This window comes from Seriola aureovittata, chromosome 10, assembly GCF_021018895.1.
Source record: "Seriola aureovittata isolate HTS-2021-v1 ecotype China chromosome 10, ASM2101889v1, whole genome shotgun sequence".
In the NCBI taxonomy this organism is placed as follows: domain Eukaryota; kingdom Metazoa; phylum Chordata; class Actinopteri; order Carangiformes; family Carangidae; genus Seriola; species Seriola aureovittata.
Genome location: NC_079373.1, coordinates 26937134 through 26955687, shown reverse-complemented (window position 1 = coordinate 26955687; position 18554 = coordinate 26937134). Strand labels below are relative to the sequence as shown.

Below are 18554 nucleotides of genomic sequence, written 5' to 3'. Positions count from 1 at the left end.
TGAGATTGCGTTGCACTAACCGTGTTCGAGCGTCTGCCCCTGTAATTGTGTTTGTCTGCAGCAGATCTCACACTCGTGCTGCGCTGAGGTTCGGAGCGGGACGCAACAAGATTTATGAGCCTCATCCACACAAATATCATACACAACAGTTTGTTTTGTTGTTGTTTTTTGACATGCTCCGTCCAGATTTAACAAGAAAAGATTGTAGTTATAAGACACCACACAGGTTTAATGAAAAATGTATTTGTTCATAAAACTGCATACATTATAGTCGGTTTTATTGTACACTAGACTAACAAGGTTTTTTTTTTTTCTGCCGTTATAAACTATCTTCGCTTGGCACCATTTAATGTAACACAGCAAAGAAAATGCTTTTTTGCAGACATCAAAGCCGTCTCAACAAGGTATTTAAGACAGAGTAGTTCCTGTGCTGTGCTTTACTCTGGCTGCACTGCATGAATGACCAGTAGCCGTGTAGATTATAGTCAAGATATCTGACTGATTTAAGCTTGTTATAATGACACAAGTTTGAAATACAAAAGAAAGAAGTCTCTGCTTTCAGCCGGTAAATGTAAATTGTGTGTTTGTTGTTCAGGAATTCCAGTGCAAAACGTCCCGTTGAAAGTGGCGAAAAGAGGGCACGTAAATTACATTGTCCCGTGACCGTGACCCTTCGACTTCACATAATCCCAAAGTGCTTTTACAGACAAGGACGTTTCTTACATGGAGTCGTCCGGTAAGTCTATTACAGTCGCCCTCACCTTGACCCCAGTCACACCAAATTCCAGGAAAGAAGAAGAAGAGGAGGAGGAGGAGGAGTGAGTGCTGGGAATCAGCAGCGTTTCAGCCGAATCCGCTATCAGTTTCCTGTAAAACACTTGGCTGTACAGAGATGTATAGATGACAGAGCAAGACACGGCAACCACAACAAAAAACACGGCACAGGAAGCCATCACCAGACCGTCCCAGTTCTCGGCTTCCTCCCTCAGGACGGCGGCCTCCTTTGTGGTAACGTTAACACAGTCCCTGCTGTATCCAGGCCATGGTGCGGCGACAGCGACCTCCACACAAACCTGGTAGTGAGTGTACGGGATCAGCTGTTTGATGTGGAACTCTCTGACATCAGCGGGAAGCCTGGCTCTGAATGGCATCAAGAGGCTGCTGCCCTCGGCTAAAATGGACCAATTGAGTTGTGAAACCAAACCACCTGTGCTCTCCCAGGAAACCATTACAGAATGAGCCTGGACAGATGTGATATACACGTGCAAAGGTTGGTTTGAAGGCTGTGCGAGGTATCCGTCCACCGCAACCGTCACAGACTTGAGATCCGCCCCGACAAGATTATGGGCGACGCAGGTGTACGAGCCGGCTTCCTGCTCCGAGGCGTCGTAGATGTCGAACGTTCCCTCGTGGTGCATGTAGAACTTATCGGACACACTTCCGGGTAAGACCCGGTCACCGGACGGCGTCACCCAGTAAATCTCGGGCTCCGGTTCTCCGAAAGCCCGGCAGTGCAGCGACACCGAGCTCCCTTTGCCGACCTCCACCCGATCTGGGAGGCTCGCAGGTGAGATCAGAGGAAGGCAGATCTCCGTCATTTCCCTGAAGTGCACCTGTCGGACGTGCCGGCCTTGGTACTCCGGAGGCTCCACACAGAACAGGGAGTCCGGCTCCATGAACCGGACGGCCGTCCTGTTCATGTTGACCCAGCGGATGACGCAGTCGCAGCGGATGGGGTTGCTGTGCAGACTGACCTCTCGCAGGTTGGGCAGGGACTCCACGGTGCTGTGGTGGAGCGCGCTCAGAGCGTTGCTGTTCAGCATCAGGGTCTCCAGCCTGGGGAGCTTGTGGAAAGCCCTCGGGTGGATGTAGGACAACCTGGGGTTGTTGGTGGCCTCGATTTTTGTCAGCTCGGGCAGGTTGTTCAGGGCAAAGCTGTCGATGGATATGAGCTCCGGCATGCTGTTGATGCCCAGCTCCTTCAGATGCATCATATCCATGAAGTCGCCTCTCTGGATCCTCTCGATGGGGTTCTTATTCAAGTCCAGGAACTTCAGGTTCTGGACTCTCGTCAGCGCCGCTCGTGGGACTCGATTAAACAGGTTGTCAAAAAACGAGATGCTCTCCAAGCTCTCGAGACCAACCAGAGTATTGTCGGGGATTTCAGTCAAATTCATCCTGGCGAGCACGAGGCTCCTGAGGTTAGCCAGAGGTTTAAAGTTCATGTCCGACAGCTCCAGGATGGGGTTTTCTCCCAGCATCAGTATCTCCAGGTTGGGAAGCTGCTGGAACCACTGGCTGTTGACGCTTGTGAGTCGGTTGGAGTTGAGATGGAGCCTCAGCAGCCGGCCCAGGCCCTGGAAGGCCCCCGCACCGATGGAGAAAATCAGGTTGTGGTTGATGTAGAACTCCTGGAGGTTGGGCAGGGAAGCGATGCAGCCGTCTGAAAGCTCCTGAATCCAGTTCTCCTCCATGTGGAGCGACAGCAGCTGAGGGAGGGACCCCAGACAAACATCGCTCACAGAGGAAATGTTATTCTGAGACAAGTCGATTTCAGTGATGTTGGCCAAGTAATCCAAAGTTTTCTCCACATTAACGATGTTGTTCGTCTGTAGCAGCAGCACCTGCGTCTCTGAGGGGAGTCTCTCTGGCAGCGCCGAGAGCCCCAAATCATTACAGTCCACAGTGGCAGCCTCGGTGTATGTGGAGCTGGGCGAGAACCAGGGTCGGATCTCGCATCGACACAACGCGGGGCAGTGAGCGGCCCCCTCAGAGGCCAGGACCAAAGCAGCTAGAGACAGCTCAGCCAGCAAGCAAGCCACAACTGCCGCCTCCTTCATCTTGGCCCCGTATTCCCTTCAGCCAGTAATTGGCCCTTATGGAGTCAGCTGTTAGCGCCGTTAACTTCACAAATAAAAGCTTATTTGTTACTGCAGCAAGACAGACTGGATTTCTGCTGACGCCCGGTCCCCGAAGCTTTGGCCCCGTTGTCTTCCAGCTCTTGGCGAGGAGAGGCAACCTTTCAGCTCGGCCCGTGCCAGGTTGTCATGCACGCTGTGATATGCCAAGGTCGATGTATCCTTCAGGGAGCGGCGCTGCGCAGCAGAGGGGCGGCTGAGGGAAGCTGTGGCTCCGGCAGGGGACGAATCGCTCTGCCTTCCATCATTATTATCCTCCGTCGTTGTCACTGGTGTCAGTTTCCATCTGGGGAGACAGAAGAGAAAAAGAGCCCAATATAACACACTGCTGTCGAGATATGGACGTATATTGACATTTAGGAATATTGAGATTTATTAAGTCTTTTCAGCCTCATTTGATTTTATTGCTTTCTTTGCGCCGTGTGAATTGTAAGTTATGATTAACTTGACCTTAACTGTGTTATTGGACAGGTTTGAATCCAAAAAAATGTGCTTTTGAGTGTCTTTATAAGAAAGGCAAGAGGACCTTTTCAGTCAAAGCAGTAGAATAAGTGTCCTGGAGAAGACGGCGCTCAGAGCTGTGTTGATTCAAGAGGCAAAACATCACAAGTCCCAATTTCTTCCCCGGCGTTGTAATTAACAGAGCTTCACCGCCCCCTGAACCTCTCCTCTGTTGTGAACAATGCACCTGCGTACACTTATCAAATCACCCACACAAAACAACAAGCAGACAGTTACACACACACACACACACACACACACACGACCTGGAGGCGCAGATCCACCTGAAATATGTTGTCATGGAGCTCAGCCGAGGGTCCTGCGCCGCGACTCCTCGGCTGCCTCTCTGCGTTATTCATGAGGCGCTGAATCAACGCCGCTGGTACAGGTGACAGGTCTACGGCGGGCTTTGCCTATGTCTACTGCACATATTGATGTTTTGATTAATTTGTGACCTTGAGTGCAGAAGCCACAGCTGAGTGTACAACATTAAATGAAGCTGTCGGTTAAGGCTGGAGCAGCCGGCCGCTGATGAGGACGAGCTATGACACTTCATGCATATATTAGCTTGTTTATGGCGGCGTGTGTGAACGGGTTCTTCTCTCACTTTATTACCTCCTCTCTCTTTCTCAAAGCTGTGACAGTAACAGTGTAGTTTCCTATCAGTACTTTTACTAATTCACTTATAGCATACGTGTATATTTAAGGGATGAGGCAATTGTTATCCTGCGTTTTTAGTGATTTATTTACTTTATATTTATTTGTTTTGTCTAAAACCAACCACGTGTCAGTTTGTCTCTCAATACGCTGTTGCCACAAGCTCCACATTTTCTTCTTCTCCTGTTTTATTTTGAAGTGTTGATCCATAAGAAGATATATTTGTGGTTTTAAGAACCAAAAACCATCTCAGTGTAGTTTCACATCTCCTCTCTCAGGCTTCTCTCTGGAGCTCTAGTAACAACAGGTCGTGAGCCAATCAGAGTTGTAGTGTTAAGGACCCGAATGCAGCCAATCCAAAGGGAGTTGATGGGGAAAAAAGGCGTTTTAACAACAGAAAATTGAAACATACAGAAACCGATCCAATAAATCAGGCCGGAGCAAAAACCAAAAACCAAAAACTCAAACAGAAACTTCCCTGAGGGAGAAACCAGGACCAAAACAGACGGAGTGACAAACACACAGGTGAAACACAAGGGGGCGGGGCAGAGAATCAGGAAGTAGAAACACGGTGGACACACTGGGGGACTGTAACGCAAAAATAAAACAGGAAATGAATCAAAAGTTCGGAAAGAAAAGCGATAGGTTCGTTCACAGTCAAATATTTTAGTCCAAATTCTTAATATTGGTCTGTTTTAATCTCTGCAGCTCCACATGCTTGTTGTATTTTCTCTCTCTCTCTCTCTCTCTTCAGTCGTCTGTCACCCCGGAGACCAGAGCAAACTAAAGTGCCGTTACAAAACCAAACTTCCTTCAGTCAGTGTTGGATAGTGTGTGTGTTTTTTTTTTCCTCCGTCACATTTGTGCGTTATCATCCTGAGATGGCACACTTCCATTTGCAATCATCCCTCGGTCGTCTTTGTTTTGCTCTTTATGCAGCTCATTAAAGCGCTCGCAGGCATCCGTCTCCACGGCCCGGGGGGGGGGGGGGCGCAAAGAATCATGTCAGCTGCCGCTCCGCAGAGATGGAGACAATGCGTTTATGTACAGTATTTAGGTAACGACAAAAAAACAACTTATATGCTAATGAAGCGAGCGTGGTTTGAATGTTAAATGGAGTGTTTAATAGTGGATGTTTTCTCTTTTGGTTGGAGAGTGTGTTCTCAGGAGACGCTGCCGTACGCTAATTTAATTTCTCTTGTTTACTTCCACGATGCTCACACACTCATTTCCCTCTTATTACTTAACACTGGGAGCCTGCAGTGACTTCCTTCATTTCCCCTTCATGCACTCACAGTTATATAAAATGGAGATCAGAGCGGTGGCTGAGTTTCTTGCTGCTGTGAGTATAGAGTTATCGGGCTATGTATTGGATGCTGATTATCCGTCCATTTCCTCAGGTTTTTAAAAGTGTGTTTTTAAAATTTGATGTAAATGAGATGCAGATTTTTTTTTATCCAGATTGGAGGATAACGGCGTCTCCTTTTTAGACGGCGCTGACAAATGTAACATAATTGGCAGCAGCGATGCAGATCAGCAGGAGGGACAGTACGTCCTAGAGGCAGCAGTAGTTTCAGATTTTAATTCTACTAATTCAGACCAAACACTCAGTGAATATCACAGTATGATTTTTTATTTTTATTTGTATTTTTTAGCCTCGATACGTTTGAATGTGGCGACTTTAAGGCGAACCAAAAAAAAAGAAACAACGCCTGCGGCTGAAGATGAGGTTATAACGAGGTCATGCAGCGAGAACATAGTGTTGGTATTTGGTATTCATCACTGAGTACAAAGACAGATTTTGATTCCCAGTCCAATAAAGACTGTAGGAGGAAGCAGAACTCTGTCCTTGAACTGAAGTTACAAAGCAGTTAGGTAAATTTTAAAGTAGGAAATTGACAAAATGAACTCCTGTAATATATACAGTATATATATATATATATATATATATATATTCAACATTGTTTTCCTCATTAAGTTGACCCAACAAAAAGTAATCACTGGCTGGATCATGTCCAGAGTTACCATGGAGACCAGGTTCACGTCCAGAGTCTTGTCTGAGGATGTGAATCAACATGTTGTGAACTTTGTCGGTATCAAACCAGAACCTGAAGCAGGAGCTGAGAGATTCTGGTTAAAAATACTCCCGCACTTCCTTTTGTCTTTTGGATTCAAATATAATTTCCCAGCAGATAAAGTAAACTGGAAACTGTCTCATCTCTGACATACAATAAAAACAACATAAAGACTCACTCAGGGTTTCCCCATGTCACATGACTCCCTCCCTAAACATCATAACACGCTTGTTAACTTACTGTCCAATTAACCACCAAATCATTTCACTAAGCTTTCCTCCCCACCTCCTACATCTCATCACGTGACCAAAACATCCAGTTTCCTGTCACATGTCCACACCCTCGCTTCTACTTCCTGTTTCTCCCCTGACTCCAGCGTTAGCGCCATTAGCTCTACTCTACTCTACTAACCCTTACAGTTCACTTGACGTCCCGAGGTACACAGCCGCTACAGGAAGCTACAGGAAGCTACGGGAGGCTACAGGAAGCTACGGGAGGCTACAGGAAGCTACAGGAGGCTACGGGAGGCTACAGGAAGCTACGGGAGGCTACAGGAAGCTACAGGAGGCTACAGGAAGCTAAAGGAAGCTACAGGAGGCTACAGGAAGCTACGGGAGGCTAAAGGAAGCTACAGGAAGCTGAAGGAAGCTACGGGAAGCTACGGGAAGCTACGGGAGGCTACGGGAGGCTACGGGAGGCTACAGGAAGCTACAGGAAGCTGAAGGAAGCTACAGGAAGCTACGGGAGGCTACGGGAGGCTACAGGAAGCTAAAGGAAGCTACAGGAGGCTACAGGAAGCTACGGGAGGCTACAGGAGGCTACAGGAGGCTACAGGAAGCTACAGGAAGCTGTACTTCACTGAAGCGGCGTGGGCTCTCTCCGGTCAGAGATCACAGTCTCTGCATTTATTTCATCTGCCGAGGGAACAGTCTTCGGCATTAGCCCTTTTTTTTCCCGCTCACACTCCAATGCAGCACTCAGAGTGACGCTTCGGCACACAGAGAGAGAGAGACAGAGAGAGAGAGTCTCCTGTAGCTGATAAAAGTATTTAGTAATGCATTATACAACCCACATACAGACCCGAGAGCAGCTCTGTTTAACCCGGCAGGACTGCCAGCCGGGGCACTTTTTTTTTAAGTGCTGAGTATTGACATTCTGTGAATGGATTAAAGTGGCGCGAATGTGAAATATTTATGTATTTCTCATAGCGAGGGTCGGAGCTCTCAGGGCGCTGCCGTCCTAATATGGCAGACGTCTCATAAAGTAGTCCCCATTCCTCCATGTTTTATTCAGCGCTCACTAATACACACAGCCGCACACTTCCTGCTACTACCAGAGCTGTCGGCAGGTGAGAAGCACGTGACTTAATGCTCACGCTTTTTATTTTCACTGAAAAAGAAGCACACTGACCTCTGACCCCGAGAGGTTCTGAAAACATCGTCAAACTAAAACCAGGATCTGAGTCCCTGATGAACATGTCCGTCAGTTGTCACCCATAGGAGTGTCTCCCACTTTGGGTTAAAGTAAGTACTTCCTCAACACTACAGACGGTCTTTGTTGTCATGGTTACAACAGTAGCGGTCATGGATAATAGAAACTACTTGAACTGCTTTTTCGTTAATGAAAGGAAATGAACAAAGTGAAAAACAACAGGCCTGCACCTCCGCCTCGACTGCTGAGGGTTCAGATGTCAGAGCAACGTGTGCGTCTCTCTGTTCCTCCGTCTAATGTAAGAAACAGATTTCTGACAGATAAATCCAAAAGTGTTTAATCACACAGACGCCAGCGGAGGTGGAGGAGAGAATATCACTCAACGCTGAGCTTAGATGTTTGATTTCAGAGTGGAAACCAGGAAGTCGGCATGGCGTCTTTAACAGAACAGTGTCATTACCGCCACTGGATAAAAATAAATCTGCTAATCATGAATCAGAGTGAACCCACTCCTGGGGATAAACGGAATAAATAAACCAGATCTGACACATTTATCGATTAAAAAATTGGTGCGACAGCGTCTGAACATTAGCCGGTGAATCAGATAAATAACTGCCTGTGTTTTCAGACGGAGTGAGACTCCGACTCTGGACCCGTCTGTGCTTCAGGCTCTCAAGTTCGTCTGTAATTAACGCTGCTGATTGTGGCTTTGATGTATCTGACCTTTCTTTCTGGACAGATTCCTTGTTAATAACTCTCCTCCCTGCAGACAGACGCTCTAATAACCGTCACATCCTCTCGAATGTTTATTAGCGACACACTTTTCCTTTTTCCATTTGACTCAGCTGAAGTTCTCAGTTTGACCCCAGACAGCGAGCTGCTGCCCTTCGACCCCTCGTCCCGCTAAAGAAAGTGACTTTGAGCAACATGCTGAAAACCCACCAGCTCTGTGTTTGCCGCTCTGACCCCTCGTCTCCGACCTCCCCGTGGGCAACAGAAAACTGGATTTTCTTTTTCCCTTTGCTCGACAACAGTGTAAGGAGAAGAAAGGAAAAAACATGAAATGAGCTCATGTGCTCTTACCTCTCAAGGACATCTCATGCAGCAGATCTCAACTTCAATCCAATTTATTTCTAAAGCGCTATCAAAGCTGCTCCAGACAAGATTTTGATGTAAAAAATCCATCCACTTTATCTGCCACGAATCACACTGAAGAGCGTCTGTACCAGCCGAGACTCTGCGGCTTCAACGCTTGTCCAAATTACTTTCTGATGTCGAGCCGGAGGGAAAAAAAAATGAGACTCACAAACAAAACAATACAAATCTATAATTTCTTCAGGGCTCTAAATAACAAACAGGATACCGGATGTTTCTGTCAGGTAAACATTGCATCGTTCAGGTCGTAATAACAACTATCTTCATATTCGATATTAGTCATTCCAAGTTGAGGATCACCATGTTTCTGAGAACATAACAGAACCGTCAACAAACCGATGTTGCTGCAAAGCTTCCGTCACTGGCTTCAAACTCCATCGTTAACCCCTTCCTGCAGCGCCCCCTGCTGTGTGGAGGCCAAACTGTTTCCACGTGAGACAAGTTGCTCATTGACCAAAACTCACTCAGGTCTATATCTTATTAATGTGGCTCTCAAAATGATCAATTAGAAGTTCATAAGTGTAACCGTTGTTTTGTAATTGATAAAAGTGTCTTCCAACCCTCCAGCTAATTACAAAGCAGCAACTGTTTGTCTGTATCAGCTGAATCAAGCTGTTTAAATGTCACGATGATGAGGAGCAGTGCAGGAAACCATCTTGGATGAATGTGCGAACACTTCCAGGTCGAATAAATAGATTTACTGCACAATTAACAAGAACAATGATCCTGTATTTTACCCCCAATGGTCAGAACTATGTGGGTTGCCCCAAATGAATGTGCACCAATATGGAAGATGTATAGAAAATAGGGGATATACACCCTGATGATCAGCAGTGCAGTTTAATCACATAAACACTTAAACACAATAAAATTAAAATCTTAAGGTTTAAAAGTTACAAAACATCTTGATAAGCAACGACACAAAATGCGAAACGTGCAGAGAGACAAGCGCTGATTTAAAAATAAATGAATAACTGAAGTAAGTGGGAACAAACTCAAAGGCAGAGGAGGATTATTTCCTCCACCTGCTGAGAGCCAGAGTAAACCTGTGGCCCCGCGGTTCACAAGAGTCTCGGTGTGAGGCTGGATTTAAAGCTGCGCGACGACGCTGACGTCAGAGCTCGGTCGTCAGGAGGCTTTCACCTCTGCAGACACAGAACTGCAACACTTCAACATGAGAGGGAGGCAGGAGCTCAGTGAGCACGGAGATTTATTTTTGTTCCTTTGTATCTGCGGCATGAGTGAAGTCAGTCCCTTTTGAAACCGAGTGTAACTGCAGGAGAAAGTAACACCAAAACATAGAAAGAGGCATTTTCAGGTCTTCAGCCAGGTGAGTTTGCTGAACACCTGTTCTAAAGCTAATGTCATGTTCTATTAAAGCTAAGAGAGGAGAGAAGGCTTTTTCAGATTTCAAGAACATCTGCTGCTGATTTGAAAAAGTCTACAGCGCACCGCATCCAGTAGCTTCAAATTTATGCTGAAAGCTGCAACTGAAAGTTTGAGATTTTTTATTCGTCAGTGAATCATTTGGTCGTTAAAGTGACACAAATGATGACGAATACCCAGAGTGTTGTCTTTAAATTACTCGGTTCTATATTAATACTGTGAAAGTATCAAAGCCTCAGTCCACAGAGAAATGCACACAGCCTGTATTCAGAAACTGAGCCTTAAAACCAGCCGTCAGGACTTCTGGAACTTTGTGATGTCACAACAAAGCAGTCACCAAGCCCCGCCCACCTGGACCCACCATCCAAACCTTGCAGGATTTGGTTTCTCTGAGTGTTTTTACCTGAAATCTGCTTTATTTTTATTGGATCACTCTTATGGATCAACACTTCAAATAAAACACAGAAGAAGAAGAAAACATGGAGCTTTAATTTCAGTAAAACACAATGATCTTTTTTTTTTTAAACAGAAGAACTCACCAGTGACTGCAGAAATGAAGTTACAGTACCGTCGACAGATCGCCTGTTTTTATCAGAATAATGAAGAAACGTTTCCTCTTTGGACTTTGGAGGCGTTCACGTTCTGCAGTCGTGAAGTAAAAGGTGTGATTGTTAACATCACTGTGTAACTTGCACATATGGAGAAGAAGCTGTGATTCTAATAAACCGTGATCATTAATAACTGCATCGTCTTTTAATAAACTCATGATCAAACTGGATGATTAGGTCCTCACGTCACCACGGGATGGTTTGCAATCTGGACTCGTTCTTAAACAAAGGCAGCCAAACTGTAGACACACACACACACACACACACTCAGTATAAACAGGTTGAGGCGGTATATCTTCCATCTGTTCTGTTTGTCTTGGGATATCGTTGTTTTTTCTTGGACAGATTTCACTGTTTGTCTCGACTGGTTTCAGACGTTTTATGCTGTCGTCAGTAAAACGACCAGTTACATTTCCAGTCCAGTCCGACAGTTCTGCTGACTGGTGTGTGAACTGGTCAAATGGGAATTGCTATGGCTGTTGTGTGCACTCGAGAGCTTTTACTGTTTTGCTGCTTTTCTGTTTTATATTGTTGTAAATTTAATAACTTTTTGACTGAAAAGAGAAAATAGGAGATCTGAAGACTGTGTCTGAGTTGGACTCTCGTAACTTCTTATGGTTCTTTTCATTGTTTGAAGACCCTTAGAGACTAAACTATTAATCTATAAATCAAAACTGGATTAAATATTGAAAATAACCTTTAGTTGCAGCCCAAAATATTCACGTGGCAGTGAATCAGTTCATGCAGGTCGTGTTATACCTTGAGGCTTCATGCAAATCTTTGAACTTTGATAACCCCTGAAACAAATCTCAGAGTACTCGTTTAAAGCTCCATGTTTTCTTCTTCTTCTGTGTTTTATTTTGAAGTGTTGATCCATAAGAAGAAATGTATATTCTCGCTGAAGGTTGGTGAGCCACTCAGAAACCAAATCCTGCAAGGTCTGGATGGTGTGTTCAGGTGGGCGGGGCTTGGTGACTGCTTTGTTGTGACATCACAAAGTTCCAGAAGTCCTGACGGCTGGTTTTAAGGCTCAGTTTCTGAATACAGGCTGTGTGCATTTCTCTGTGGACTGAGGCTTTGATACTTTCACAGTATTAATATAGAAGCTAGAGCTGATCTATAATCACACTACACATGGACACACACCTTTACACTGGAGCAGCTTTAAGGTTGGAGGGAAGATTGTGTTTGTGGTTAAAGACTAACTAAAAAGCTGAACATTATAACCTTCATGTGGGAGGACTGTTGTGCTAGACTGCTTTAGTTTAATTAGGGTTAACTGGAGGTGACGGTAGGAATCGGACGTTTTCAATTTTGATCAATAGAATCACGTAGATTCATTGAGAATCAATACATCAGTTAGAATCATGACTATAATCTGCAGTTTGGAGCCGAGACACGAGCAGAACAGTGTGTGCCCACTGCAGCTCTCTCTGCTTTAACTGACGTCACTGGCATGAAGCTGAAAGCACCATGTTGCCAAAACATCAACATTTCCACTTTAAATCCCTCCTCCCCTCCCCTGCTCCTCTCCTCCCTCCCTCCGCTATTGATTTGCTATTAAACGGGTCCCATGTGTGAGTCCTGTCCACCCGTCTGTTCCCTGCCTCCCCCCTCCCTCCTCCTTCACCCCCCCCCCCTTCCTACCACACACGCTCCTTGTTAGCATCGCCAACATTAGAGTTCGCACTTAGCCTCCACTCCCACGAGTCACACTCCTCTCTTTAATCAGCAGCCCTACTACTGTTAATTAGTCACACACACACTCATGCAGTGCACACACACACACACACACACACACACACACACACACAGGTCGACGGTGTGACCTCTGTTTGCTGGTTTACGGCGGTACATGTGTAAAGCTGCAGTCACCTGTGTGGAGGAGGCAGCAGCAGATGGGTTTTTATATCGGCTCTGACAGGTCACTGAATACGAACCTGACGGAGCCGCATGTGTGTTCACACTCAGGTGGTGTCTCGTTGTTTGTTGGCTCCGGTGACAACACATTAACCTCAGACACATTCAGTTAACACTTAAAACTCACACATCAGCAAGAAAACGAACCAGTGTTTTGGTGCAAGATCAAAACTGTTACAAGAATTAAAGCTCCATCTTTTCTTCTTCTTCTTCTTCTGTGTTTTATTAGAGAGGAGGCTCTGAGCCTGTGTTCTGATTGGCTGACTGTTTTCTGAGTGATCCAATAAAAATATAGCAGATTCAGGTAAATCAGGTAAAAACACTCAGAGAAACCAAATCCTGCAAGGTTTGGATGGTGGGTCCAGGTGGGCGGGGCTTGGTGACTGCTTTGTTGTGACATCACAAAGTTCCAGAAGTCCTGACGGCTGGTTTTAAGGCTCAGTTTCTGAATACAGGCTGTGTGCATTTCTCTGTGGACTGAGGCTTTGATACTTTCACAGTATTAATATAGAAGCTAGAGCTGATCTATAATCACACTACACATGGACACAGACCTTTACACTGGAGGAGCTTCAACATAAACCAACAAGACCTTTGTCCAGATAAATACTTTCTGACTTTTCAGTATTTTCTTTCTTTCTTTCTTTATTGGTTTATTTATTTTGCTGACGCTCCCGTATTCCCATGTTAGATTATCTATGATCTAAAGCTTCATAAATAAATGTTCACAAAAACAAATAAATAAAAAACTAAATTCTGACTTCCCCACCCTGTGTGTGGCGTTCATCCCACCGGTTCCTATTGAAGATGTTAAATCTCTTTTTGAAAACACCTCATAAATAAAAAGAGCAAACATTACTGATGCGGGAGCAAATGTTGCATTAGTCTGAAGTTGTTTTCACCTCGCAGGGACGTTCACATGTCATGATTCTGCACTTCATTACATTTAATTACAGTTTTTGTCAATGAAAGTGAAGGAGAGAGTCGAGGGGACACAGCGGTCACATGTCTCATAACTAGTGTGGGAACGTGACATTTTCTTTAATGTTCATCAGCAAAATTTCAATTTATTCCTTATTTACAAAATCTGCACGTGGCAAATATTCCACTAAATGAAATGACCAGATATGTCAGTGGTCTGTTCCCCCCAGACTGACACATGGAGGTGTTTTCTGATCTGACGCTGCCATGGTTACGGTGTAAAGTGTAAAGGTGAAGGGGGCCAGCATCGGGCCGACAATGGAGTGATTGCAGTCATGATTAAAAGAAATTAATGTCGACACGAGGAGGGGAATGGGAGACGAGCAGTGAGTCAGTGGAAAAGAGTCCGAATCCTTACGTCTTCGTCACTTCAACATTTTCTGTAACAACTAATGTTCTCAGTCTCCGTCTTAAAGTTAAATCCACCAGCCTGACCTCCACACCTTCTCTTTCCACCTTGCTAAATAAAGAACACTTCACTTCCAGCACTGGCACTGGACGTGGACCAGATTTACGAGGTACAAAAGCATCAGATAACAACGTTGGAGGCGACCAAAGTCTTAAAGCAGAGTTTTAGTATTTCAGATAAAAGCTACAAGGAGTCAACTCTGGTTCCCGTGTTCAAGGTGAAGCTGTCGTTCCCAGAGTAAGACCAGAACCAGAACAAGGAAGTACGGAAATGTTAGAGCAGATGAAACGATAAAAAACAAACGCACCTGAAAACACACAAGGAAACTTCCTTATTGTCTCTTACATCATCACTGACTTTTGAAATCTCCCCGACAAATGTAAATTTCAGGGATTTAAAATAAACCTTTACCTGTGAGTTTCTAAAAGCACTAAAGTGACCATGTGATCAGCTGATGGTGACGCTGCCATGATGGAGCGCTGTCGGCCTTTCTGGTGCAGACTGCAGACGTAGCTGAGGACAGATCGTTCGGGAGGTCTAAATCCATTTGAGAGCGCTCTCACAACGAGGTGGAACGAGCATACATCATCATTTATGTGACAAATGAGTTTCTATCACTATTTATTACCAGCTGTGTTTGTTTTCTAAGAAATTCTCCCTCAAGCAGGATCCGTCTGAAAAGAGGCAATTCTGCTGCTTTGGAAAAATCATGAATCTCCCACAAATGTTTGGACAGACCTCCAAGCTCGGGGTGGGGGGGGGGGGGGGCAGATTACATTTTGTAATTTGAAGTTAAACACAGCAGCTTTTAGGTGGATTGAAGTTTTTTAAGATTCGGCGTCTTTAAATAGATTTTTGACCGAGACAAATTAAACTTTCTAAGTTTTTGCACCAGAAAGCAGCTTTTAGATCTTCATGAGCAGGTGGAGGAGGTGGAGCAGGTGGAGCAGGTGGAGGAGGTGGAGGAGGTGGAGCAGGTGGAGCAGGTGGAGCAGGTGGAGCAGGTGGAGGAGGTGGAGGAGGTGGAGCAGGTGGAGCAGGTGGAGGAGGTGGAGCAGGTGGAGGAGGTGGAGCAGGTGGAGGAGGTGGAGCAGGTGGAGGAGCAGGTGGGCAGTGATGGAGGAAATATACAGATAATTAAATAAAGCACCATTACAAGTAAAAGTAAAAAGAGCAGGAGGAAAAAGTCACGTCTTTAACACCTGAACGACTGTGTTTTTCAACCCTCTGATACGACCCGTAGGAGTTTCTCCTGAAATAGCGCCCTCTACAGGCGACAGGCGTTCCCTGACCTCGGTCGTCATGGTTACACTAATAAACGCGCGGACTGTACCGACACTGTATCTACCGACCTTCATCGCCATGGTTACTACAGTAACGGTCACGGCTTGGTTAGGTTGAGGAAAAAATGATGATTCGGGTTAAAAATAAGTTGCTTCCTCAACATTAGACGATCTTTGTTGCCATGGTTACAATAACAACAACGTGATTAACTTGGATAGTGGAAACGACGTAAACTGCTACTTTCACTCGGGAATCGAACACACGGCTCTCCTGTGTCACGTTCCTCCGTCCACCACCTCCTCCTCCTGACGTGAACTCTGTCTCTCTTTGTACTACGTCACGCTCCTGTCATCATCACTACCACCGTTAGATGTCGCCTAGCAACAAAACCCAGCTGTGATGTCGTAAAACGACCTGTGGGCTCGTTTTTTTAACAGAGCTGTTTTATTTTTTTGCCGCCCTGATGTTTGTTTTCACTTTCTTAAATACAGAAAAACTTTTCTTACACAGATTAAAAACAAAAAAAGTTTAATCTAAATCTCTTAACATCTAAAACTTCCTTCGTCCCGTCCAACAAATATCAAAATATGCTGCTGTTGATTCATGTTATTAACTAAAGGAAATAAAACTGTGGGTCATGATAGCCCGCGTGTGACTGGTCCTTTAATGTTGTGGGAACTTTATTAAGTTTAGTCTGTCACACGTCGAGCAGTAGAAGCAGCAGCTACAAGTTTTCCTCTCCAGGCTTAGAAATGACTTTGACCGAGCTGCGGCTTTAACTCAAGCTAACGTTCGAGGAGCAGGTGTGAGCGGTTTGTCCGGTCTGTGGCATCGTCTGTATCCAGAAAATATGTCCTTGTGTCATTATCAACTAGTCTACTGAAGTCACACCGGAGGAATCCTCCAGCTGCTGTCGGTGAAACGGGAATCATGTGGTTGTTTAGCTGCTGCAGTGTGATCAGAGCGGCGTGCGGCGAGTCCTCTGAGGAGCCGCGTGACGGACGTGAAAGGATGAACACTGACGTATTTACTTGTGGAGCTCAGGCGAGGGCTGCGTCTTTAAAGTGTCCACAGCCGGTCGACGCCGCCGCATGTTGACGCGAGAGAGCCGATCGTCAGGAGGCTTCGACCCCGCTCACTTGACCCCCGTTTAGCCGGGGGTTGGAAAATGTGCTGAATTTCAATCTGCGCACTTGAGGACGCCTTTAGTGCACTGCTGTTAATTACCACAGAGGCTTAAATACAGCGGGAGGGAGGGAGGGGGGGGGGGGGTTCTGGGTAATTAGGCGAGCAGTGGTGGGAACATCTTCCCTCGAGTTAAGAGAAGATCGCCCTGCAGCCAATCCTGTGACCTGCACAGCTCAACCCTGACTCCGACTGAACCGTCCAAATCTCTCTCTCTCTCTCTCTCCCTCTCTCTCCCTCTCTCTCTCTCTCTCCTGACTCATGTTGCCACATCACACACCAGCATACGCCGTCCGTCCACGCCGGCTCCGGCTTAACTGCAGCTGACGAAGCTTTCACCTCGTTAGCGCTCCGGAAGCTTCCTGATGGCTCAGTTTCCCCGAGGTGGGGGGGGGGGATTCAGGACCTCTTGTCGCATGCCGTCCCTGAATCTTTTCCTGCCTCTCGTCACTTTGACCTGCCTGATAAACACGAGAACAACCCCCCCCCCCTTCACCCTCACCCCCACCTCCCCCCTCCCTCCCTCCATCCAAAAACAAACCCTGCTTCTTCCAGCCTTGTTGCACATCCTCCTGCCTTGCTCTGACTTCAGGGGATGAACCTGTGGAGTGACACTGACGAGACTCCGCTCAGCCGACGCAGTTCCTTCGCTCCGAAGCAGGAAACAAGAGAAACAGTAAAAACACTGAGGACGCCGCGGCGGCGGCGGCGGCGGAGGATCGTCTGCAGCGCGTTTTAAAAACCTGCGACAAATAAAATAAATCCCCAGCCCTGTTTTCTTATTCCCCTCAGCTGTCAGAACCGCAGGCTGAGCCGCCACAGCTCTCAAGGACTACCGCAGTCCTCCCAACACACACACACACACACACACACACACACACACTCACACACACACACACACACACACAGTCATATAGCGATAAACACTCACCAGCAGAAGTGGTATCCATCACGTCCCATGCAGCAGCAGATATTCAGCAGGTATTCCTGGCATGGCTGCAGCAGCACGGAGTGTGTGTGTGTGTGTGTGTGGAAGTGTGTGTGTGTGTGTTTTATTTAAGGCATGCAGCGCTGCGTGTTAACATCCAGCAGCAGCAGCAGCAGCTATTTTCCTGTTTTCCTTGAGTATCTCCAAGAACGAACGTCTTCACTCTTTTCCTCTCCACGGCGACAGAGAGATGTAGAGAGAGAGAGAGGGAGGGAGGGGGGAGCGAGAGATACTGATGGAGAGCGAGAGAGAGAGAGAGAGGGCGAGAGAGAGAGGCTGAGAGTGAGAGAGAGAGAGAGATTGGGTATTAAATGGAGAGAGGGGTGAGAGACACTGAGCGTGAATAAGAGGTTATGTTTGTCGTTCCTCCATCCTTCCTCTCCTCTGCTTTTGGAGAGATCATCCATCACTCTATTACACACACACACACACACACACACACACTAATACACACACTAATACACACATTGGTACATTCTAGCTCCCAAGAGACCGGCCAATGAGTGCTCAGCTCTGTGGCTGTGGGTGAATCCAATTGGCTCAGCAAAATGTCAGTCAGTCATGATACCCTGTATCCCCACGGCAACGAGGAGGTGGAGGTGGTCGGGAGCAGGAGAAAGAAAAGGAGAAGGAGAAATTGGAGGAAGAGGAAAAGGAGTGGGAGGAAGAGAAGGAGGAAGAGGAGAACAAACAGGAGGAGGAGAAAGATGAAGCCTCGTCTGTGGAGGAAGAGATCTTCCCTGAGAGGCTGAAGGTTCAGGTCTACGTGGATCCTGAGACCTGCACCAAACTGAGGACTAGATTAGAAGTAGACAGGATCCAAACATGATCCTGACCCAAACAGCTGCAGTTCCTCTAACGGCCACTAGAGTCTGGCTCCAACAGTGAGTCAGTCCCCATAGACTCCCATGTTAAAATGTCCAACTTTACAGCAGAAATAAACATGTTTACAGCCTGGTACAAAAACTGTTTTGGTCTCTAGAGCTAATTTCCTCCTCCATGACACCTGTTTATAAAACTCACCTGTTTATATAACTCACCTGTTTACATTTAATT

General features: G+C 46.2%; 2 protein-coding genes across 2 annotated transcripts in view; one reads left to right on the top strand and one right to left on the bottom strand.

Annotated features, from left to right (window-relative positions):
• Nucleotides 1-18554, top strand: part of immp2l (inner mitochondrial membrane peptidase subunit 2) — a 132508-nt gene that overhangs the window by 86602 nt on the left and 27352 nt on the right. The gene's annotated exons all lie outside the window — the stretch shown is intronic.
• LOC130176165 (leucine-rich repeat neuronal protein 3-like) lies at nucleotides 209-17884 on the bottom strand. The gene is made up of 2 exons (XM_056387102.1): nucleotides 17442-17884; nucleotides 209-3204 (listed from the first exon to the last, which is right to left on the bottom strand). Exon 2 carries the CDS (start codon nucleotides 2838-2840, stop codon nucleotides 720-722), a length of 2121 nt encoding a protein of 706 aa, XP_056243077.1. The 5' UTR covers nucleotides 2841-3204; nucleotides 17442-17884; the 3' UTR covers nucleotides 209-719.